Raw genomic sequence first — 25,613 nt, forward strand, 5'->3', positions numbered from 1 at the left:
ATAACAACAACAACAACAGGGTTTTTATAGATGACCTTCCTGAGCAGACTGAAAAAGAAAAAAAATAAAATAACTAAACTTCATCAAGGAACTTCTCCACATCAAGTTCTGTATTAATGGCTTACACACATCTCACTTAACTCTTTAAGACACCCTTTGTGATACTATTTTTATCCCCAAATGAGAATAATGAAGTTTGGAATGGTTAAATAATTAAGCCAAACTTATTTGCTTTGATATGGGCTTACTCTTTCATCCCATCTGTAGAGCTGGGTTTCTTCCCCTAAACAAATAGATTCTGTCTTAGTTATAATAGGCAATCCACAAACATACATGTTATAGTCACTAAAGTGAATGAAAAAATGATGTAGTAAAAGAGCTGAACAGAAGGTTTCAAAGGGCAGCTTGAGAAGACAAAGTAAAGTATTAGAATGAGATGTGCAAAAAAACTGGAATTAGAAAACCAGAAGGGAAGAAAACGATAGGCAATGCTCAAACTGGAAAAAAAAAAATCAAGGCTTGAATTGCAATATTGAGGGATTCTATGAGCTCTGGTAGCATGATGCCTAAGGCACTTGACTGCTAACCAGGCTGGTTTGAACCACCAGCCACTCCTCGGAAGAAAGGTTGGGCAATCTACTTCCATAGTGATACTGCCTTGGAAACCCAAGGAGGTGTCGCTATGAGTCGAGTCCGACTTGACAGCACATAACAACAGCAACAACATAGGCAAAATATTGAATGACTTAGGAAGTAACAAAAGAAGGTGGAGGATGTGAAACAAGGGACATCATTGCAGATGTCAGAGGAATCTTGGCTGAAAGCAAATACCAGAAAGTTGTTTACTTGTGTTTTATTGACTATGCAAAGGCACCTGACCATGTGAATTATAACAAATTATGGATAACATTGAGAATAATGGGAATTCTAGAACACTTAATTGTGCTCATGAGGAGCCTGTACATAGACCAGGAACTGTCATTCAAACAGAACAAGATACTGCGGGTTTAAAATCAAGAAGAGAGTGCATCAGGGTTGTATCCTTTCACCATACTTACTCAATCTGTACACTGAGCAAATAATCTGAGCAGCTGGACTATATGAAGAAGAATGCAGCACCAGGATTGGAGGAAAAACCATTAACAACCTGCCTTATGCAGATGACATAACCTTGCTTGCTGAAAGTGAAGATGACTTGACGTACTTAGTGATAAAGATTAAAGACTACAGTCTTCAGTATGGAGTACACCTCAACATAAAGAAAATGAAAATCCTCACAACTGGACGAATAAGCAACATCATGATAAACAGAGAAAAGACTGAAGTTGTCAGAGATTTCATTTTACTTGGATCCACGGTCAACATCCATGGAATCAGCAGTCAGGGGATCATACGTTGTATTGCACTGGGCAATTTGCTGCAAAAGACCTTTTTAAAGTGTGAAGAAGCAAAGATGTCACTTTGAAGACTTTGTTGTTGTTATGTGCCGTGGAGTTGGACCTGACTCATAGCGACCCCTCCTTGGGTTTCTGAGGCAGTATCACTCAAAAGTCGATTGCCCCATCTTCCTTCTGAGGAGTGGCTGGTGGGTTTGAACCGCCAGCCTTCTGGTTAGCAGTCAAGTGCCTTAGGCACTATGCTACAGTACCTAACCCAAGCCATGGTATTTTCAATCACCCCATATGCATGTGAAAGCCGGACAATGAATATGAAAGACCTAAGAAGAGTTGATGCCTTTGAATTGTGGTGTTGGTGAAGAATGCTGAAAATATCATGGACTTCCAAAACAAACAAATCTGTTGTGGAGGAAGTTCAGCTGGAATGCTCCTTGGAAGCGAGAATGGCCAGATTTCGTCTCACCTAATTTAGTCATGTTGTCAGAAGGCACCATTCCTTGGAGAAGGATATCATGCTTGGTAAGGAAAAACCTTCAACAAGATGGATTGACGTGGCTGCAACGATGGGCTCAAGTATAGCAAGGATTGTGAGGATGGTGCAGGACCAGGCAGTGTTTCATTCTGTTGTACACAGAGTTTCTATGAGTCGGAGCCCACTTGACAGCACCTAACAACAACCAAAATAGAAGGTCAGCAAAAAAGAGAAGAACCTCAATGATATGGATTGACACAGTGGCTGCAACAAACACAAGCACACAAACTCAACAACACAGTGGGCTCAAACATAGCAAGGACTGTGAGGATGTGCAGGACCGAGCAGTGTTTTGTTCCAATATACACAGGATTGCTATGAGTCAGAACCAACTGGATGGCACCTAACAACAACTAGAAGTCTAAATTCACTGCACCAGCTCTCAGTAAAGGCTGTCTCTGTCAGCTCTGGGAAAAATCCTTGCCTCAGTTTCTTTTACCCAAGTGTTTCTCATTCCTTGGCAATTTCTATGTGGCATCCATCTTTCCCTTATTTGTGCTTGCTTGAATTTCTATGTGTCTAATCTGCTCTTTTTATCTCTCCAAAGGTCATTAGGCTTACAACACTGATATGGCCTCGTTAACATAACAAAGAAAACCTTACTCCCAACTGGGATTACATTCAGAGGTATAAAACCCATTCCAATTTATAACCCATTCCAACACTTAACCCATTCCAACCCATAACAATCCTATAGTACAAAGGAGAACTGCCCTAAGGGTTTCCAAGACTGTAGTAGTTATGGAAGCAGACTGTCACATCTTTCTCTGGGGGAGCAGACGGTGGGTTGTAACTGCTGACCTTTCGCTTAGCAGCCAAGCACTTAAGTACTGTACCAACAGGGGTCCTGTATTCATGGGTATGGGATTAGGATCCCATCATTTATTTTGGGGGACATGATTAAACCCATTCACACAGTCACACACAATACATTCACACAAAAACACACGAGTCACCTCCTGTTATCCCAAAATTCAGAGAGGAAAGAAGGGAGAATCTCTAGGTCAAAAGAAGAGTCAAAGGTTCAATTGCTCACCACTCCAAGCAGAATTCAACACATGCTGGTGGCAAAGATATTCTGAGAGCCTATGATTCCCAAAAGAAACTAGATCCTTTGTTGTCTAGCTTGGGAAAAACTAGCACTTCCATCTATTGATCTTAGACATATATCAATAATGGCACAACCTGGGTCTAACTCTTATTGACTCAGGCTACCTGAGAAAAAAGAACATTGACCCCTCTCTTTGAGTGTAGTCCTAGTTTTTTTCTTTTCTTTTTCTTTTCTTTTTTTTCATTCTTTCCTTTTTTTTTTTCTCAAATTGTAGTTAAAATATACACACCAAAACATTCACCAATCAAAATTTTCTACATGTAAAATCCAGTGATAATAAAGCTTTGTTTACCAAGAAGTAAGTAAGTCATCAGTCTTTTTAGAGTATATAGCTAAAAGATAATCATAAACTTAATTTCAAACATGGCATTGGTGGTTCCATTCAAACTGCAGAATTTTAGTCAACTTGCATTACCCTGTTTTATACTTAGGACCTAAAGATTCAACTACTTGGACCAATAATCCAGTGTCTAAGCAAAGAAAGTCTTTTCATTTATTTATTTTATTGTGCTTTGGGTGCAAATTTACAGAGCAGAATTTGTTTTGCATTCAACTGTTCATATGCATTTTGTTTCACTCCCTGATTACCATCCCCAACCCTAACCTACTCTCCTCCCCTCCCTTCATTGTGACCCCCCCCATGCCCTTCCTAGTTATGCAATCCTGTCTGTCCAGCTTTCCCTCCATGTGAATGTTGCCCTTCTGGTGCCCCATGGCCGATTTCTCCAAGGGATGTGTCTCCGTAGAGTAGGTGGGTACATCGCCCTGGGTTGGGTGATCTGCATATAAGTCTTTCTACTGTTGGGCTGAGAGCCAGTGCTTGGGAGTGAGTCCTATTCCAGGCCCAAAATGTATCCCAAGGCCATAGTCTTGGAGGTCCCACCAGACTCCACCCAACCAGTAATTCTGGTCATTATTGTGTTTTTGAATTTTGTTCCACATTTTTCCTCCCACTCTATCCAGGATCTCCAATTTTGATCCCTTCCCAAGGGTTGCCATTGGTAGCTGGGCACCATCTAGTTCTTCTAGTCTCGAGGTTCATCATATCCTTGGCCTAATTGTTCTGAAATGCCCTTGATTTTCTTCACTCTTCTTCCCTTCAGACAAGAGGAGACCATTAGCTGCATCTTAGATGGCTGCTCAAAAGTTTTTAAGACCCCAGTTGCTACTCACCAAAGTAGCATGTAGAACAAGATTTTTATGTATTATGTTGTGCCAATTGAGCCTGGTGTCCTCCAGTACTATGGCCCTGAATCAGCAGGCCCAGTGGTTCTCTCTCTCAAGGTGTTTGGTTGGCTGTTTCTGGGGGATTACTCCAACTCTGTCTTCTGTTGCTTCTGTAATGATTGTGGTTATTTTGTGTCACTAGTATCTATGCAAGATTATCATCAGCTAAATCTATCATTGGTCTAGAATATATTCCTGTTCATTAACCCCCATCTGATCTTCTCAGTTGTCTACACGTTTATCTATAGCCTGGTGTTTGGTGTTAGTGGTAATACAGTATTGTGTATATACTGGTATTAGCCTCTGTCACCTGTATCTTATGTGGAGAATTCAGTGTCCTCCCTTTCCCCAATGTTATCATACTGATTACAGACTCTTTCCATGCCATCCCTCCCCTTAACCAACTCAGCGTGTGGCCCCTAACTAGTCTGAAATTTTCCCTCCCCTTTCCTCCCATCCCCGGTAACCTGCAAAAGTGAGTTCCCTTCCCTAAGTAAACCCTTCCTTGACTTTTTACAGTAATGGGCTCATACAATATTTGTCCTTCTGCAATTGATTTATTTTACTCAGCATAATGTCCTCCAGGCTCATCCACATTGTGAGATGATTAACATATTCTTCATTATTCTTTAATGTAGCATAGTATTCCATTGTGTGAATGTACCATAGTTTGGTTATCCATTCATCTGCTAATGGGCATTTAGGCTGTTTCCATCTCTTTTCTATAGTGAATTGGGCTGTGATGAACATGAGCGTGCATATATGTCTTTTTGTGTCCTGTCTCTCACCTCTTTAGGATATATTCCTAGTAATGGAATTGCTGGTTCAAATGGTATTTCTATTTTCAGTTTTTTAAGGAAACGCCATACCATTTCCCACAATGGTTATACTCTTTTACAGTCCCACCAGCAGTGTTTCAGAGTTCCAATCTCTCCGCCAAGCAAAGGAAGTCTTGCTATAAAGTAGCATTACCTTGAGAAGCACTGGGCTCTTTGAAAGAGACAGTTTAGGGACTCCTACCAAGAACTAAAGTCATACAGCAAAGATAATAATCATAAACCCAGACTTGAATCCCGGTCAGACTGATTGATAGAAACTTCAGGACAATAAAATAACCCGTTAAGGCCTCAGCTGTTAACTGGAAAGTTGGAGGTTCAAACCCACTTAGAAGCTCTCAGTAGAAAGGTTTGGAGCTCTCCTTCTGAAAAATCATCCATTGAAAACTCTATGGAGTACAGTTCTACCTTGACATACATGGGGTCTCCATGAGTCAGAGTCGAATCGACATTGATTGGTTTTTACTGAAGATTAGGATAGAAATATTACCTGTATTTTTAATGGGTTAGCATGTTTTATGTGTGGATCCAAGCTAGGATTTTAACCTTCAGTCTTCATTATCACAGAAAAGAAAGAAGCCCTTTTATAACACTGAGCAAAATGAGTGTTGTTTCTAAGTTCCTAAGAATCCATTTTTTAAAGTTTTATTCCCACAGTAGCTGACTGGAAAGGAGTAAGGGGTCAGGCTCCATAGACACCTGATTACAAATTCTGTCCCACCACAAGCTGCCTGAGACTCTCAGCCACTCGCCCTTCTAGGTGCCCAGCATTCTCATCTGTCAAATGGAACAGAAATCGTGTGGGCTATTGAGAGCACTAATTAGGGCAGTACCTGTACAGTGTAAATGCTCAGTATAAGTTACACGTTTTATTGTAATTGCTACCAAATGAAGTGCTGAAAGGTAAGATGTAAAAGTTAAATTTTTTTTTCCCTCCTGAGTTCCAGTAGGTTTACCCTCTCATGGCAAACTCCATCAGGTTCTTAGTCCTAGTTAAGGCTACCAAAAACTAAAAGAGATAAATGGACTCTCAGCAAAGAAAAATTGTCTTTGAAATAACCTCTTCTTGGTATATCCAGTGTGCTGTCCTTTTTGTAAGACAAAAAAAAAATTGCATGTTGGAATTGGATTTGGGACATTATCTTGTGATGATTAACGGAGGTTATTACTAGTATAGTGCATGAAATGAAAGCTACCTACTTCCACCTAGGGAGCTGTTGAAAATAACCCTCTTTTCCCCCAGCAAATAGGCAAAGAAAAGAGATTCCAATAATGGAAAGCATTACAAATCCTTCCTTGTGGACTTTGCTAATCTAAATTGGCACATGATGCCTGCCCACCATCTCTCAAAAATTGTGAGAGGCACACTAACTTACCCATCAGGCCCTGCCTAACAGCCCGGGAGGCACCAACAAGGATATTGCCCTTTCTCTGTTGCCTGTTTCTCACCAAACTGAATCAGCATTTCTAGGAGCTCAAGTCCCACTCTGAAAGGTAATACCTTGTGAAGATGGGGATGGCAGCACTTAAGGAAATTCTAACCATCAACTGAGAGATAAGCAGGTGAAAGAGAGTTCTCCCCCCAGTGGCCTCCAAAAGGCTTTCAGTAGTTTAAAAAAAAAAAATTAAACTAATTACAAACACACACATATATAATACACATACATAAAAATATTTTTATGTGTATGTATGTGTGTATCACATGTGTATATAGATTTATATATATACATACATATGTGGGTACCATATGTGTGTATTGTACTTCCATGATACTTCACTATATATATATATATTTACATATATATAAATAAATATAGGGAGCTCTGGTAGCATAGTGCCTAAGGCACTTGACTGCTAACCAGAAGGCTGGCGTTTCAAACCCACCAGCCACTCCTCAGAAGGAACATGGGGCAATCTACTTCTGTAGTGATACTGCCTCAGAAACCCAAGGAGGGGTCGCTATGAGTCAGGTCCGACTTGATGGCGCATAACAACAACATATATATATATATTCCCATGATACATCACTTGCTAAATTTTTCTCACCTTTCAAGATATTACTTTTGAAAAGGGATTGGATATGAGTCTCTCATTTAAGTCCTGAAATTTTTGAGCTGTAAGAGGATTGCGTTGCTCCTTAGCTATTAATGTTTACCAAGAACAAAATGTACATTAAAAAAAAAAAATTCACTGCCATCAAGCCAATTCTGACTCATAGCGACCCCCTTTGGGTTTCTGAGGCAGTAAATCTTTATAGGAGTAGATTGCCCTGTCTTCCTTCCACAGAGTGACTGGTGGATTTGAACCACCAACCTTCTGGTTAGCAGTCAAATGCCTTAGGCACTACACCACCAGAGCTCCTTCAAAATGTATATAGATAGATGCATAAAGAAAAAGAGACAGAGAAATTTGGAAAGCAAGTGAACCCAAATAATAGTTTCAAATATAGACATGATCAAAGTCTATTCAACAAATAATAAACTTGGATCCTATAACATGAATAAATAGAAGAGATAAATTGCTTGGATTGTGTCTTAGTTATCTTGTTGTTTTGTTGTTGTTATGTGCCGTTGAGTCGGCTCCGACTCATAGCGACCCGTCCTTGGGTTTCCGAGGCAGTATCACTATGAAAGTAGACAGAAGTAACACAAATGAGTGGCTTTGAAAAACAGAAACTTACTTTCTCACAGTTAAAGAGGCCAGAGTCTGAATTCAAGGAACTGGCTCTAAGGGAAAGCATTCCCTCTCTGTTGGCTGTGAGGAAGGTCCTTGTCTTTTTGAGCTTTTGCTCCTGGGAGATCTTCTTGTGGCTTTACACCTCTCTTCCCCATCTCTACTTGCTAGCTTTTGTTTAATCTTCTTTATATCAGAAGAGATTGTCTCAAAATGCACACTATAATAATCCTATCTCATTAACATAACAAAAACAACCCGCTCCAAAACAGAATTATAACCACAAGCATAGAGGTCAGGATTTACAAGATATATTTTTGAGGGACACAGTTCAATCCCTAACAGATAAGTAGGAGCAATGAGGGAAAAGTAAAACTATCCGAGAGATGCATAGAACAATTTCCTTATATTTATCAAGCACCAATACTGTACTAGGTATTGTTTGAAGTGCTCAGGGATTCCCAATTTTGTCAAAATTGACATTTTTGCAACAGATAATTCTTTGGTGGGGGTTGTTCTGGGCATTCTAGGATGTTCAGCAGTATCCCTGAATTCTACCCAGTAGATGCCAGTGGCATCCCCCAAGTTGTGCCAACTAAAAATGTCTCCAGACACTGCCAACTATCCTCCAGGGGACAAAATCATCCCCAGTTGAGAACCACATGCTAGATATGCAAAGATAAATACACAAAGATAGCTCCTGCCCATCAGCTGCAATTTTTGTTTCATGTTCATTAAGAACAGTCAGTCCTCAACAACTTGATGAATTATCTAGTATGGAAGTTGTCAGTCCTCCTTTCCTTATTTTGTTGGGCTACCATAATGCCTTCCCCTCTGAATTCTGACAAAGTAGATGGGAAGGTGGGGGCGAGGGTTTAGTACCTGGTTCTTTAACTTTCATTATTGTTTTCTTGTCTCCCATCACTTCCACTGGCATTGTGAGTTTTTAAAAAGCATTGTTTGAGTAATATATCCCTAAGATAGGAGCTCTGGTAGCATAGTGGCTAAGGCACTTGACTGCTAACCAGAAGGTTGGCGGTTCAAACCCACCAGCCACTCCTCGGAAGGAAGGTTGGGCAATCCTACTTCCGTAGTGATACTGCCTCGGAAACCCAAGGAGGGGTCGCTATGAGTCGGGGCCGACTCGACGGCACATAACAACAACAACAACAACAAGATTTATCCCTTGCTAATATTTATATTGTCTATAAAATATAAGGAGCTCTGGTGGTATAAAGAGTTCTGGTGACATAGTGCTAAGGCACTTAACTGCTAACCAGAAGGTTGGTGGTTTAAGCCCACCAGCCACTCCTCAGAAGGAAGACTGGGCAATATATTTCCATAGTGATACTGCCTCGGCAACCCAAGGAGGGGTCACTTGTCGAGTTGTCAGAGTCAACTCGATGCGTTTCTGGTGGAGGAGTGCCTAAGGCATTTAACTGCTAACCGGAAGGTTGGTGGTTCAAACCCACCAGCCACTTCTGGAAAGGAAGACTGGGCAATCTACTTCCATAAAGATTTACCACCTCAGAAACCCAAAGGGGGTCACTAGGAGTTGCGATCGACTGAGCAGTGAGTTTGTTCTTTTAATAAATTATAGAAAAAATTATCAAGTCAACATATAAAACAAGCAATTGAGTTTCTCATTGAAGTGCAAATTTTTTAAAAAATAACTTTCTTCATCAGTAAGCACCTAGTGTCAAGGTTCATGATTCGAAGTAATTGACACCAAGATGTTCTCATTATCCTGTTTAACTGAAAGTTGGCTGTAACCAAGCCATAAAGAACAGGTGGGGGTGGGGGTTTGTTTATGTTTGGTTTTCACAAACGTATCATGATGTGTCATTTGACTACAGCCTCAAATTAATGCAACTTTCACTTAGCAACTTGAAAACTTTCAAAAGCATTCATTAGCAGATAATTTGGTGAGGTTAGCAGACTTTCAACCTCATTTCTTACCCTGTTATCCCAAAGATATTCATGAGCATTGTTACATTATCCATGCCCTTCTCCACAGAGGGAAACAACTACAAATGCCAATGTTTTTCATAACTCCCTGGACTGTCATTGTCTAGGCAGACCAAGAGCTCTATCACTGTGCCTGTGGAATAGAAAAGGGCTGTGTCGAGGAAACTAGCGTTTGCTGAGTGCTCTCACTTTCTTCTATTCCTTACTAAAACCCTATGAAGTGTTTATCAATAATCAGGTCACTGAATGTTGAATTGCCCCAGGATTCAGTCCTTGGAATCTTCATCTTCCTCCCTCAGTCTCTAGGTAATCTCATCTATTCCCATGACTATGAATGTTGTTGCCAGTTGCCGTCGAGTCACCTCTCACTCACGGCCACTTAATGTTTAACAGAGGAAACATTGCCCGAGCCTGCATCGTCTTCATGATCCTTGGTATATTTGCATCCATGATTGAGGTTATTATGTCAATTCATCTCATTGAGCGTCTCCCTCATTTTTCACTGATCCTCTATTTTACCAAACATACCAATCCTTTTCTAGCTATAGGTTTTTTCAAGGTCAGCAAGTGGAAGTCTTGCCATCCTCACTTCTAAGGAACATTATGGTCATATTTCCTCTAACACTGATTTGTTCATTCTTTCAGCAGTTCACAGTATGTTCAATATTCTTTCCCAACACCACAGCTTACATCTATCAATTCTTTTCCTGTCTTCCTTATGGCTATAAGGACCAACTCTCAAATTTATATCTCAAAACCCAGATTTCTCTGAATTTCTGACTTTTATAGTCAACTTCCTTTTCTATATTACCATTGGCTGCATCTTTTAGCACATCCCTCTCCAACTTTCTTCTCTCTCCCAGATTTCTGTGCAGCCAATTGCACTCCTATTTTTCCAATTATTCAGACCACGAACTTTGGAATCATTCTTGACATATCACTTTCTCTCACACCCCATGTGTAATATATCAACAAATTCTGGCAGCTCATCCTTTGAACTATTTCCAGAACCCAGCTACTTCTTATCCTTCTACTGCCAGCTACCCTGTATTAAGCCATATTCGTCTCTTACTTAAATTATTACAACTACCCTCTGTGTTTGCCCTTCTAGTCTATTCCCAACATAGCAGCCACCTTAATTCTAATTTCAAGTCATAGCATATTATTCCTCTGTTCAAAACTCCCAGTGACTTCCCACATGCCCTTCCATGCACAAGTCCTGTGTAATCTGGCTGCCTACCCCCTCTCTGACTTCATTCCTCAACATTCAACTCCTTACTTCCTCTGGCTAGTGACAGAGGTCTCCTCTGTTTCCACAAACATGCTCTTGCTTCAAGTTTATAGTTACTCTTTCTTCTCTCTGAAGCATGCGCTGCCAAAAACCTACATTTGTTACTCCTTCATTTCCTTCATGTCTTTCTTCAAACGCCACCTGAGCAGAGAAGCATTCCCTGGCCATGCTATGTAAAACAATGTCCCTCCACAGGCACTCACTATCCCTCTTATCCTTATGTTTATAATCTTACTTTCTTCCATGTTGTTGTTGTTGTTATGTGCCGTCGAGTCAACCCTGACTCACAGTGACCCCTCCTTGGGTTTCTGAGGCAGTATCACTACGGAAATAGATTGCCCAACCTTCCTTCCAAGGAGTGGCTGGTGGGTTTGAACCGCCAACCTTCCAGTTAGCAGTCAAGTGCCTTAGGCACTATGCTACAGGAGCTCCTACTTTCTTCCATAGAAAATACTATTCTTCATAAATTAGAATTAATACATACATATACATACATGAATATACAGAGATACAAAGATATACGGAGATTTGTGTATCAATGCAGGGCTTGGCAATCTATGGCCCACAGACCAAATCAAGGCCCTAGTCTGTTTTTGTATAGCCCACAAGCTAGGAATGATTTTTATATTTTTAAGGGATTGTAAAGAACAAATATTAAAAAAAAAAAAAAGATAAATATGTGACAGAGATTGTATGTGATCCACAAAACAATAAATATTTACTATCTAGTCCTTTACTGAATAAGTTTGTCAATCCCTGGGTTAGTACACTATCTGTGTTCTCCCACTGGGATGTGAACTCCTTGAGGACAGGAACCTTATTTTGTTCACTGTTATATTCCCACAGCACATAGAATAGGATCTGTTACAAAGTAAATGCTAAATAAGTATTTTTAAATGAGTGAATGAATGAATGAAGACAAGGAGGCTTGCAAGGTCTGCTGACTTGTTCAGGGTCACACAGGAAGGTCACAGATGTACAAGGATTCAAATCCAAGTCTACCTGATTCCACAACTGGATCCTGAACACCAGGAGTTGCTTGCAGCAATGATTTGAACCTCCCTGTTTTCTACCAAAAAGCCCCTGATGTAGACTGTCTCTAACATGCGTATCAGATTAAGAACCATGTGGGACAGGAGATGAAAGCAGAAAGAATCAGCATCATACCATAATAACATTTTATACCTGATATCAATCATCCTAAGGTATTTGACTGCTAACCAGAAGGTTGGCGATTCAAACCCACCAGTCACTCTGTGGAAGGAAGATGGAGAAATCTACTTCTGTAAAGATTTACTGCCTCAGAAACTCAATGGGGGTTGCTATGAGTCAGAATTGACTCAATGGCAGTGGGTTTTGGTTTGCTATCATCTCTTCTTAACATCACCAAATTTTTATATGAATAGATAAGACAGGTAATATTATTATTCTCATTGTACATGTTACAAAACTCAGTTTCAGAGAGGTTATGGGAATTGGCCCTCACAAGGAGTGAATACAAAAACAAATAGAATCAAATTTATTACTTTTAGTCCAGAACTTTCCACTCTACCAAACTGGACCAAAATATATCCTCACAAATCTGCTGATGAGAAAGTGTATTATCATGGCCATGGAGGAATTTTAATAGAACAGCAGTCATAGCCCAGTAACTTCTAAGAAGCCAGGGGTTCTACACTAAAGTGACCACATACTATTGATCAGAGGCAGCAGCAAAGTTAGAACTTTGAAACTGAAGCAATTGATAGGAAAAGAGTCAAGGATACCACAATTCAGGGTTTTATTGGTGTTAGGTTTGACAATACTACAGAACTCTTGAGCTTCCAGGGCCACGACCATCTTCAAGAAGAAAAACTAAGGAAAATGACAATTAATTAATTAATCTTAATCTTAGCCTGACACTAATATCCCCAGCTGTCATTTCCTGGGCCAGCTGCTGTATCTAATCAGTCATCCTCTGAGGCAGCTGATTTTAGAGCTTAGAGTATTTGACCGAGAAACTACGTGTATTTCATGGATGCCAAGAATAAGCCATACAAACTGTGTGAATGCCAGTGGCTGTCTTTATACAGAGTGGAGGTCATGATGCTGCTGCCTGGAGTTAACTTAAATCTGGTACACAGCTGTACACTGGTAAAGATACCACTTAGAAATAACATTAGTAATCACAATGAAGAAAATGGAGCAATGATCAAATACTTTACCTGAAAATTCTTTGTCAAAAAAAACCTTGAAAATGTTCAATAAAAGTCATATAAAAGGTACTTTTTATGTATTAAGTGGCTGATTGGTGCTGCATCATATGTTGTCAGAAGTTTGTTTTTTTTTGGGGGGGGGGCTACTTCTAATATTCTAAGGAGAGTATATACATGAGGAAGATATATTTCAGAATCCTAAATTTCTACTGTCTTAAGCAATAAAAAGTATTATTTTTGTTGTTAGACTTGAGAAAGAGATCCAAGATCTTGAAAAGGCTGAACTGCAAATCTCAACCAATGAAGAGGTAATTTTAAAGAAATTAAAATCAATTGAGAGAACAACAGAAGACATAATAAGGGTAAGCACTGACCAATATTAAAACTGTGATCCCTTCCCAAAATAAGTCCACAAATTGTATACACAGTTATGTGTCACTTAAAGTCTACAATATGTTCTGTTCAACACTATGTGTGATTTGGACATTGTACAAACACCATATTATATGCAGGCAGTCCCTGGATTAAGAACGAGTTCCATTCCTAAGTCTATCTTTAAGTCCAATTTGTATATAGATTGTAATAATTAGGCACAGTTCATATCTAATGTCAGTTAGTCAAATTTTTTGTCTTAGTATATAGTATATGTTGTTGTTATTGTTATGTGCCATCGAGTCGGACCCGACTGATAGCAACCCCTCCTTGAGTTTCTGAGGCAGTATTACTATGGAAGTAGATTGCCCAATCTTCCTTCCAACAAGTGGCTGGTGGGTTTGAACTGCCAGCCTTCTGGTTAGCAGTCAAGTGCCTTTAGGCACTATGCTACCAGAGCTCCTATATAGTATATAGTATGCCCTTTAAGCATAAAAACATGCAAGAAACACTTCTAGATATACTAAAACAGATTTAACATAATAAAACAATAACAATAATGCTTTGATACATATCACAAACTAGTGCCCATTTGTTATTACGAACCATAGTATGTACCTCAAATTTTCAATATAATAGGCTTCAAGGGATTGGGACCATGGATGTATATGAGATCAGACATTCCTGAACAGATGTTGTATGATGCATGACTGTAATGTACAAAGTATATTCACATTTATCATTTATTTTTTAAATGTATTAATCATAGATAATTCTTTTCTCTTATAGTCTGTGAAGGTGGAAAAAGAAGAAACAAAAGGAGGTATGTTTTTCAACAGCCTATTTTATGTCTAATCAATCTATTTTTTATAAGCACACTGAAAAGTTTCCCATTGTTGTAAATATATTCTAAATGTATTTTGAATTAACATTAATTTTACAGAGTCAATTGAAGACATCTATGCCAATATCCCTGATCTTCCAAAATCTTACATACCTTCCAGGCTAAGGAAGGAAAGAAATGAAGGAATAGACGATGATGAACAAAATAGAAAAGGTATAAGAAATCTGTGGTCATTGGCAGGTTCTCAGTTTCAGATTTTACAACTACTGTGATAGTCTATAAGGAGCTCTGGTAGCACAGTGCCTAAGGCATCTGACTGCTTTTCAGAAGGTTGGTGGTTCAAACCCACCAGCCAGTCCACAGAAGCAAGGCTGGGCAATCTACTTCTGTAAAGATCTCGGGAGCCCAGTGGGGATCACTATGAGTCATAATTGACTCGATGGCAGTGGGTTTAGTTTTTATTTTGTTTGTTTTGATTTTTGGTGATATTCGATGCTTCTAGCTTAAGTAATGATCTCTCTTTACAAAGATCTGTGAGGTATGTGAGTCACTTGTATGGGCAGGGATAATAGGGTTACAGTATTTATTCCACACATTTTATTTCCTAGGAAACTAGGTAGGAAGAAGGAGATAAAGGCTTGAAGGACAGATGGCGCTCTTAAAAGGTCCTCTCTTCAAACACCTTTGCCCCAACACATTCCATCTAGTAGACAATCTTTTAGGTTACTAATACCCTTTTTTAAAATGAAACTATCCCCCTTGAGAAGGTTAGGCATAATTTACACCCATGCGGGGATGACTTTCATTAAGCGAATACTTCAATGCCTCTGGAAAAATGAAGGATTGTACTGGCCCAGAGGAGGGATCACTGAATTGAGAGTGGAAGGAGAAGTCACTCTCTACCTAAAAGTAACAGTCATTTGTTCGTTCAAGAAATATTTGTGAGCCCCTACTATATGCCAAGCACAATCTAGAATTAATTATACAACAGTGAATAAAATAGCAAAAACCCATGCCCTCATGGAACTGTCATTCTAGGAAATAAAATAAACGATAATTAGACAAAGAAATAAAATATATCATCTTAGAGAGTGGAAATGCTAAAAAGAGAAGGGCTGTACACACCAGTCCAGGGGGACTGAGATCACCCACTTCTGTCACCAAATTGTGTGGGATAACAAATCCCACTCCACACTCAATGTTCATCCTGTGGAAATCTTAGCTTCTCTTCCTTGCACATTTCAGATCCCAACTGCCCACACAGCCCTTTCATTACCCAGGGCTAGGGCAGCGGGTACTGGCCACAAGCTCGGGAGTCTGTATGACTCCTTCCACTTCAGACCAGCCAGTCCCAAAACTAAGATTTTCTCTACCCACTCATGGTACTAGTCACAAGCCCAGGAGTCCACATGACTCTTTCCACTTCAGACCAGCCAGAGTGTGGGTGAGAGGTGTTCCAATTTTAGTTTGGTGGCCAGGGAAGACCAAGAACCATCAAGGTGAGGAAATTAATGCTTATCCTTCAGGTTTTATAAGAGGTTATGAAATGCATATGGTTTTAAAAAGGGAGGTGAAGGACCCAACAAAAAGAAGTATTGCCCACGTTGTAGTTTTCACCAAAATCCTATTAGTTTACCATGCCAGTTAAAATTCCAGCCATAAAAATAACACGTGGGCCATGAAGCAGATCTCCAAAACTAAAACCAATTGCCATTGAGTCGATTCCCACTCATAGCCACCATGTGGGACAGAGCAGAACTGCCGCATAGGGTTGAGCAGAACTGCCGCATAGGGTTTCCAAGGTTGTAAATCTTTATGGAAGTAGACTGCCACATCTTTTTCCTGTGAGGCAGATGACGGGTTTCAACTGCTGACCTTTCAGTTAACAGCCAAGTACATAACCACTGCACCACCAGGGCTCCTGAGTAGATCTTAGCTTCCCTGAAATCAGCCAGTTCTCTCCATTATAATTATTTCAGCACAGCTGATACTGCTCTAATTTTAGCTCTTCCTCTACTTGAAGATGGGAGTGAAAATGAACAGAAACAAAAGGCAAAAGGAGAAGCATGTGATTCTAGCGTTCTCCCTCCCTCTTCAATACCAGTTCTACATTTAAGCTACCTCCCTGTTATAAATTTTTTTTTAAATATTCTATCATTTGAATAGGCAGCTGGCCTGTGAAGCAAGGATATAGCTTAATAAAATAGACTTTGCCAGGAATTTTACCTCCTGTAATGCATACTGCAGCATATTCCTCCTAACTGAAAAAGAGATCTGACTCCTCCCATCAAGTAATGCAAAGCAGTATGAATCTGTCCTGTTGGACTATATTCTTTGGAGAGAGAGTATCTTCTGGTTACTCTAACACTAATCTGGTGGCTTAGTGCCTAAGGCATTTAACTGCTAACCAGAAGGCTGGTGGTTCAAACCCACCAGCCACTCCTGGGAAGGAGGGTTGGGCAATCTATTTCTGTAGTGATACTGACTCAGAAACCCAAAGAGAGGTTGCTATGAGTTGGATCCAACTCAAAGGCAGTGAGTTTTGTTTTTTAGTTTACTATTTGGAACTATCAGCTTCTCGTCTCCAAGCCTTTACATTTTTCAGTAATTCTCTACATCCTTACATAAAAAACTCATGTAATTATAATATTGGTCATTATATAATTAATGAATAAAATCAGGATTTTTTTTTAAAAAGACGTCTCTCAAAAAAGAACATCAAAACGTGTACTTAATATAAAATAAACACTGTAAAAGCAGGCTGGTTTATAAAAGTTAAATCAAAGATTAAATTATCTCTCAACAGCTTTGTATGCCATGGAAATTAAAGTTGAAAAAGACTTGAAGACTGGAGAAAGTACAGTCCTGTCTTCAATACCTCTCCCATCAGATGACTTTAAAGGTACAGGAATAAAAGTTTATGATGACGGGCAGAAGTCAGTATATGCAGTAAGCTCTAATCACAGAGCAGCGTACAATGGCACTGATGACCTAGCACCAGTTGAAGTAGAGGAACTTTTAAGACAAGCCTCAGAGAGAAACTCTAAATCACCAACTGAGTATCATGAGCCTGTATATGCTAACCCATTTTGCAGGCCTACAACTCCACAGAGAGAAAAGTTAACCCCTGGACCAAGCTTCCAAGAAAGGATGATGGTTAAAGCTAATGGACTGGGCAATAATGTAACTGAATCCATACACAATTTGGACAATGGACTTTCAGAGGAAAAGAGCAACAGCTTCAATCATATCAGCCCCATTCGTCCAATACCTCATCTTCAATCAACAAGTCAACAAGAAGAAGAGAGATCCCACACCCCACAAAAGAGGCTGATGACTCCCTGGGAAGAATCAAATGTAATACAGGACAAACATGCATCCTCTCCAAAGGCAAGACTGAGCCCCAGTGAAACAAGACTTGAGAAGTCAGTATCCCAGGCTCCTCTGGCTTCTTCACCTACTTGCCAGGAGGATGAAGAAGATGTTAGATATAATATTGTTCATTCCCTGCCTCCTGACATGGGTGATGCAGAACCAGTGACAATGATTTTCATGGGGTATCAGCAGGCAGAAGACAATGAAGAGGAAAAGAAGCTTCTAACAGGATATGATGGGATCATCCACGCTGAGCTGGTTGTGATTGATGACGAGGAGGAAGAAGGTGCAGGAGAAGCTGAGAAACCATCCTACCATCCCATAGGTCCCTACAGTCGGGTTTACCAGCCCATCAAACCAACACCACTTCCTAGAAAGAGAACAGAAGTTAATCCCCATGGAAACACAAACCATAAATCTCCCCACAAAAATTCCATATCCCTGAAGGAGCAAGAAGAAAGCTTAGGCAGCTCTGCCCACCATTCTCAGCTTGATGTTCAGGTGGCTGGAGATGGGACTGAGGATCCATCTTTAACAGGTAATAAAAATAATAAAAATGACAAGGCATGCCACTGCTGTGAAATCATGTGACAATCTCTTTGACTAATATGCACTGAGATTTTGTTATTAGTGCTGTTCTGAATTTTTACCACCATAAATAAAATGATTGTCACTTCAGAAGGCAAAGAAAATAAAAACAATTTGTTGCCTTATTTGGATATGGCATTAATTTACCTCAGAAACTTGAAATTCTTCTTCTGTCATGGTATGGTATACTATATGTGAAATGTATTTGGATCAGTTATATTGGATCGGCAATATCATATCCCACTAGAATCTAATGCTAACTACTTGTTTGTGTCTCACCGTGATTTAAACTTCTTACATAAGTTAACAAATTGCCTTACTTTTGCAAGGAAAAAAAAACAAACTTTATTTTCTGAATGATATTTTATCTACTTTGCTATACCTTTTTTCTCTATACTTTTATAGTTTTGTTAACTTTGTTTCCTTAACGTTTCTACATTTTAAAATAGAAGGTCAGTTTACTTTGCATTATCTACAGACTCTAACTTTGCATAGTCTTTTCCAGTTTACCAAATTTATTTTTTTCTATTTGCATCCTCATTCTTTATATTTTTATAACTAAAACAATGAAATGAAAATAACTTTAACATTTTTTTTACAAAAATGGTAGCTCATAAATTTTAGATTTCTTGTTATCATTTGGATATTTTATCCTACTTATCATTTATAAAGAATAAATATGGACCTGACAGAATCCATTATAAGCTACACTTATCTTGGCTAATAATGTAAATCAGATTACCCAGACATACATGTTCTGGATGTTTGGAAAGGATAGTAATTTTAAATGTCTCTAATGGAAGAATTCTCATTAAAAAGTAATAAGAATTAAACCCTAATCAATCCAGCAAACAGAACTGATTATGTATGGAAGTATGATAGTACCTCTACTATTCAGGAAGACTGCTTCCTTTGCTACCCATAAACCCACGGTTGGGCTGCAAATAATACAATAAAATAGGCTGTATTATATCTTTTTAACTAATTTTATTAAATTACAAATTTAATTATCTGAAGAATATCTAGCCTCTTGGGAAGTGTGCATTTATATTCTCTTCTTAAAGCAGAATTGAATGATATGTCCCACAATGGAAACCAGCAAAGTCTGGAAGGTCCTTTCCATTTTGAGAATGAGTTCTGTTCGCTGGTCAACTTCACATCTTAAATTCATTTTAAAAACAACAACACAGAAGACTTAGAAAACAGGAACACACTGTTTATGGTCAAGAGCAGTCACAGAGCAGTTACATGACCCTCTATAAAGCCTCCCTTCTTTGAACCTGGATGTTAGCCAGCTCCTCCTGACCACCCTTACACCTTCTCCCCTAACCATGTCAACACATTTACCCATGGAAAAAGACAGGAAGTGACTAATGTTTCCAGACAACACTAATCATACCACTGAACTAAAATAATGAAAACAGGAAAACCTATTCCAGACAAAGTAACAATGCAGAGTTCTGTACTATCAATCAAAGCATCTTGCAAACAGAATGCTCCAAATTCCTTGCCTTCCATCATGATATTATTTTACATTCTTGTTTCTCAATTCAGCACACAGCTGAGATTTAAAAAAAAAAGGGGGATAGTTAAAAATAAGTAAATCATGTTGACATATACCCTCAGGGGCCATGTAGCTACCTATGCACCTCAATATCACATGCATCAAGTAGGCTCAATTCCCATGCACCCCAAAAATGTTTACAACACTTGAAAATTTACCATTTCAGTTCAATTCTTTTATCTGTGGTATAAGATTCCTATTAAATAAAAATATTACTATAGGGATAACATTTAAGAATTATTAGTCTCTTTTTCCTTAGTGCAGATATAGTTACCAAAGCCTTACCTAAGAGCTAGTTTTAATTTGGAAAAGATCATGAAAGAGAAAAAAAAAAAAAAAAAGATGGAAAAAAGGCAGAGCCTGGAGATCCTAAATGCAAGATATTTTGTCAAATCTTTAAACAGGTAACACCTAACAGGAAAATGTAGGCAAAGTTATGTCTACCTGCCTATGTAAACATAATATATCGTCATGTTCTAAGGTGTATATAGCTCAAATGCCAGACAATGGACCACTGAGTGACCTCAACAAGTCACTAGTTACTTGTAATACAAGACACTGAGAACTAACTACTGGTCCACCAACTACACAGCTGGCCCTGTTTGGCAGTCCTCATCAAATTATTCTTGTACACCTTCCTTTTGGCTCTATCTTTCCCACATCCCAGTCCCACCCCCTGCTTAGAGATGTTAGTGGCATTTCAGGATGAAGAGGAGAAGAACCTCATCTTGGGCATGTACACACTGTTGGTCCCATAACTGCCTACCTGTGGCAGCCATTAGGAGCCAAGGGATATTGAGAGCATGGAGGAAAGCTCTTTTTCCAAGTTCAACCAGTCAAAACGGTGTGTCTGGGTTGCTATGAGGAGAGGAGGCAGGGATCACAAAGGGGCAAAAAAGGGAAGAGGAGAGCTGGATGACTCTAATTTTTTATCTGCTACACTTCTTCCTGTTACACTTCTTCCTACAGTTCTTCCTGTTGCCAACATTCTACCCAAAACTCCACCAAATATTTGTAGTAGGCCTGAAGAAAGGAATAATAGACTCTCATAATCCAGAACTCCTTTTTTTCCTTAAGCAATGGAACAGTGATTCATTAGATTACCCAGTTCTGAGGATGCACAAGTATAGAAAACCTTCAAGAATTTTGTTCAAAGTCCATGCCACCGAGGATGTGCCTAATTTACTGATTTTCAAGGTGAGGAGTAATTGTAGGAAAGAGAACTTTGCCCATTCCTTAAAAGAGACCTTTGAAACGTCCCTTGAAACAGACATTTTCCTTGCTCTCTTTGTTGGTAAGGCAAGGTAAAGATCCTTGAAATACAATAAAAACTTTATAAAATCTTGCTTTCTGCCCAAAGTTCACCTCCTGCTATGGAACTAGACCCTCTCCTTAAGTTTCCCATCCACCATCTCCCAGGAATAGAGACTTTGGCCTAGAGAGCAAAGAAAATTCTTCCAGTCAATCCTAAATTCAAGGGAATATTCTTGGCCCTGCCATTAGAAACAATTATTCCCCTTGCAGTACTAAAAGAAATAATGCTTTTTAAATCCATTTAAATGAAAATATTTCATATAAATAGAATGACAGTAAAAGTGATCATTTTGTTGTTCAGTCTTCAATCTCATTCAATAATGATACTTGTTCCTTCTCATGTTTGTGAAAAAGAGCTTCCTAGAAACAAGGTCATTTACCTTGTTGACGGACAATGAACATATAGCTGAGAAATGAGAGAACATGACTTATCTTTTTTTTCCATTAAACCAATCAGTTTAATAGCTGGTTCTTGGGCCACATTACACATGAATGTAATGGTCAGTTCCAATATCAGAACACCAGAGAAGTGTTATGAATTAGAAATCAACATTTTAAAACATGCTTTTTACATCCAATATATCATTAACAATAGAATATGCTCAAAAAAGATGTATTTATCTTTACATGTACAGATATGAAAACATACCTATACATATCTTGAGCAAAGTATTTTATAGTAACTCCAACTCTACATGACTGGCTCATATTGTTTCATTCATAAAGAAATTTGTTTTGGTCATTCCAAATCCAAGGATAGAGTCTCCTGAGATAATCAAGTTTGGTAAGTTTAAAGATCATACAGTCATCAAAAAAAAAAAAAAAAAAAAAGGTTAAGTGCCATTGTCTTTTTTTTAGTAACAGATAACTCAGAAATATGCAAAATACACCATTGTTAGCCTATAGGAATGTATCTATGGTTAATAGTAAAAACTGATGCACTAATTCTATACTTACCCATTAAGTGTTTGTTCTATTAATTTTTCTAATATTTATAGAAATAGGTTCCTTCTAGTTCTGAACCTGCTTCTACCCTAAGTTAACCATAGTTTATTATTTCTACTATCTCTTTGTGCTACTAAAACAATGCTCACATTGTTGGATAAAATCATCTGAGGTATGTTCCAAAATTTCCTGCATTCTATGAAATGGTCATTTAAAGTGAAAATTAAGTCTTTTTATAACTCTATTTTTGTTTTGTTTTTTTTCTTTGCTTTGCAGCTTTAAGGATGAGGATGGCAAAGCTGGGGAAAAAAGTGATCTGAGAAGTGTACCATCTATTTAAACATCCTTTGGAGAAGAAAATAAGTTTGCAAATTTCTCTTCCAGATATTTTTGTTTCTTTTTCCTGAAATGCAAAAAACATATGGTATATACCTATATTAAGTCATGTGAATAAGCAGTAGTTATTATTTGTGAAGAACTCTGAAAAAGCTGGGGATAACAAATGCTTGAGTTTTCCAGTTATTTGACACGATTCCATGGGGGGGGGAAAAACAGCATATTTTTATTGTACTGATGCCAAAGCATTTCTAATAAGAGCTTGTTGAAATTAAGAATAAAGATATTTAAAATAGCCTGACTATCTTGTATTAACTTGCATTGTAACTTTGCTAATATAATTGAAATATCAGAGGAAGCCATTGCACCACTTCACAGAAATATTCATCTTCAATTCCAACAAGTCAGCATGCCATCCCAAATCAATCAGACAACTACACCCTCCTGCTGAGGACCAATTGAATTGGCTTGGTGGAAACTATAAACCTTTGCATATATCCCAAAGGTGCATGCAGTAGTTACCCTCATATTTTGGGACTGGAGTGGGGTTATTTTGATAACGATGACTTTACAGATATTAACTGGCATATTTATCCTTCTTGAATTATCATCCTTTTTATTACTGACTTTATTGTGGTCCCCATGGTACAATGACTGATTATGACCTAAAGACGTTATGTCAACTTCCCATATTCTCAAAGAGCACAAACCTGTTTATGTAATGTTTGACCAAGTCATGTGAACAAGTTAAAATAGGCTCTGGTAGTGTAGTGCCTAAGGCACTTGCCTGCTAACCAGAAGGCAGGTGGTTCAAACCCACCAACCACGCCTCGGAAGGAAGATGGGGCAATCTACTTCCGTAGTGATACTGCCTCGGAAACCCAAGAAGAGGTTGCTATGAGTCGGGTCCGACTCAACGGCACATAACAACAAAAACAATATTAAAACTAATGTCTACAGTGCATCATTCCTAATATTTCTTCTATATGCCAGTGTAATAGCATAATTCTAACACTCTCTCACAAGCATTCTGAGGAACTGTCAGATAAATTTAACTCCAATTAATTCAATAAACATTTATTGAACATCTACTTATTTCCTGAACTGCACTAACCATTAGACAGACAAACATGAATGAGTTACAGTCTTTGGTCTTATGGAGTTTACCTTTAAGCAGGGAAAACAAATACATATACAATTATGCCACAATGTTGCAGGTGTTTAATTGCTATGGGAACATAATAAAAAGTTTTGCCTTAGAAGGTCAATGAAACTTCACAGGTAGGTGATGTTTGGGTTGAATTCTGGAGAAACAGAAATTGGTCAAGATGAAAAGGTAAAAGTTTGGGTTAGAAGCCTGCGCTGAGGGCCAAGCACGGGCATAGTGCAAATATGTGAAAATTTCTGTGTGTGTGTGTGTGTGTGTCTGTCTGTCTGTCTCTGTCTCAGCACTGGTTCTGAGTCATTAACCCAAATTTTCATTGTTTTATACCTGTGCTATTTGTTTGGTTTTGGTTTTCATTTTTTAACTAAAGTCCAAAGATATAACACATTTGTTTTCTGGTCTTCAGCTGATGGCCTCTTTGAACAATAGTAGCTTCCTCTCTCCTGGCCTGAATGGTTAAGTCAGGGTGAAATTCATCATTCTCAAAGCAATGTAAAACAAGATATTCTGCCATTGATACTACTACTAAGAGTACAAAGACCATTCCTCTCCCCTCAGCATTGAAACTACTAAGTTGAAATCTTTGACCTACAAAACCACAGTGTTTATAAGGATGTATACTAGTCAAAAGACAGACTGTCCAAAAGGCTATGTTCACATCAACATTTGCTTTTATGTGACCTTATACTAATATTACTTTGTCTTTTCCTTGGCCACACAAATGTGGAATTTGAGCCTAGCTAATACACTTGACTGCTAACCAGAAGGCTGGTGGTTCAAACCCACCAGCCACTCCTCGGAAGGAAGATGGGGCAATCTACTTCCATAGTGATACTGCCTCGGAAACCCAAGGAGGGGTCGCTATGAGTCGGGTCCAACTTGATGGCACATAACAACAACAACAACAATACCATGGTTAGACAAAACTCAGCACTTCTTCTCAACCTCCATCATCTTCCCCTATCCCTTCATTTCCTTTGTATAAAATGTAGCATTAGTATATGCTTTTCTCCCCTACTAGACAGTAAACTCCTTTAAAGGCAAACGTTGCCTTATTCCTCTGTATACTAACCCAAGAGACTTTGAGACTGTTAGCACAAAATAGATGCTTAGTAAGTGACTAATTCAATGACAAATACAGGGAAAACTAGAACTTCATGGAACTTCCTTGTTTTTGTCTCTCAAGTTTTCTACCTTTGACACAGTACAGTCACTGCTTTTCCATCACTTTCTGTTTAGTGAGAAATAGTCGAGCTTTCCTTCTCAGACTGGTTTCGGCCTTACACAGGTTCTGGCTTTCACAGGTTTTATTGTAGTACCAGTGATTTCATCCTCCAAATACACTACTTTCTTCATCCACAATATCAATACTTATAGTTGAGGAAATTTGAGTGTTTGTGACCTAAGGATTAAAATTACCCTTTGGAGATTGGAAATACTCAGAGTCATGGCTCTACCTACCAAAAAGAAAGGAAAACAGCAATAGCTACATCGAGTAGATTCTAACTCATGGAGACTCCATGTATATCAGAGTAGAATTGTGTTTCATAAAGATTTCAAGGGCTGATGTTTCAGAAGTAGATAGCCAAGCCTTTCTTCTGAAGCACCTTGAGATGGACTTGAACCACCGACCTTTTGGTAGCATTAACTATTTGTACTATCTGCCAGAAGCTTCCCCTTGAAAAATAAATAAATGAAAAGAATATTCTAGGTAACTGTGTTTGGCAGCTAACTTATATAATATAGCCAAGACCTCTTTTAATCCATTCCCTAAGACTTAAAAAGGGTCTCCTGATTTAACACACAAAGAAAGCCATGGAAATCATGGCATGTTTAATTACCTCCCAGTAATCGTCTTAAAGGAGCTCTGGTAGCATAGT

At 38.7% G+C, this 25,613-nt stretch overlaps 1 protein-coding gene across 1 annotated transcript in view; it reads left to right on the forward strand.

The window, feature by feature from the left end:
- Positions 1-22,552, forward strand: part of PALMD (palmdelphin) — a 77,251-nt gene extending 54,699 nt beyond the window's left edge. The window contains exons 4-8 of the mRNA XM_042780304.1: positions 13,478-13,592; positions 14,392-14,425; positions 14,546-14,659; positions 17,253-18,359; positions 22,509-22,552. Of these exons, the coding sequence (XP_042636238.1) occupies positions 13,478-13,592; positions 14,392-14,425; positions 14,546-14,659; positions 17,253-18,359; positions 22,509-22,552 (1,414 nt within the window). The remainder of the gene's footprint in view (positions 1-13,477; positions 13,593-14,391; positions 14,426-14,545; positions 14,660-17,252; positions 18,360-22,508) is intronic.
- Positions 22,553-25,613: the final 3,061 nt, after the last annotated feature.

Source organism: Orycteropus afer, unplaced genomic scaffold (assembly GCF_000298275.1).
Source record: "Orycteropus afer afer isolate SDZICR_OR568_19922 unplaced genomic scaffold, OryAfe1.0 scaffold00033, whole genome shotgun sequence".
In the NCBI taxonomy this organism is placed as follows: domain Eukaryota; kingdom Metazoa; phylum Chordata; class Mammalia; order Tubulidentata; family Orycteropodidae; genus Orycteropus; species Orycteropus afer.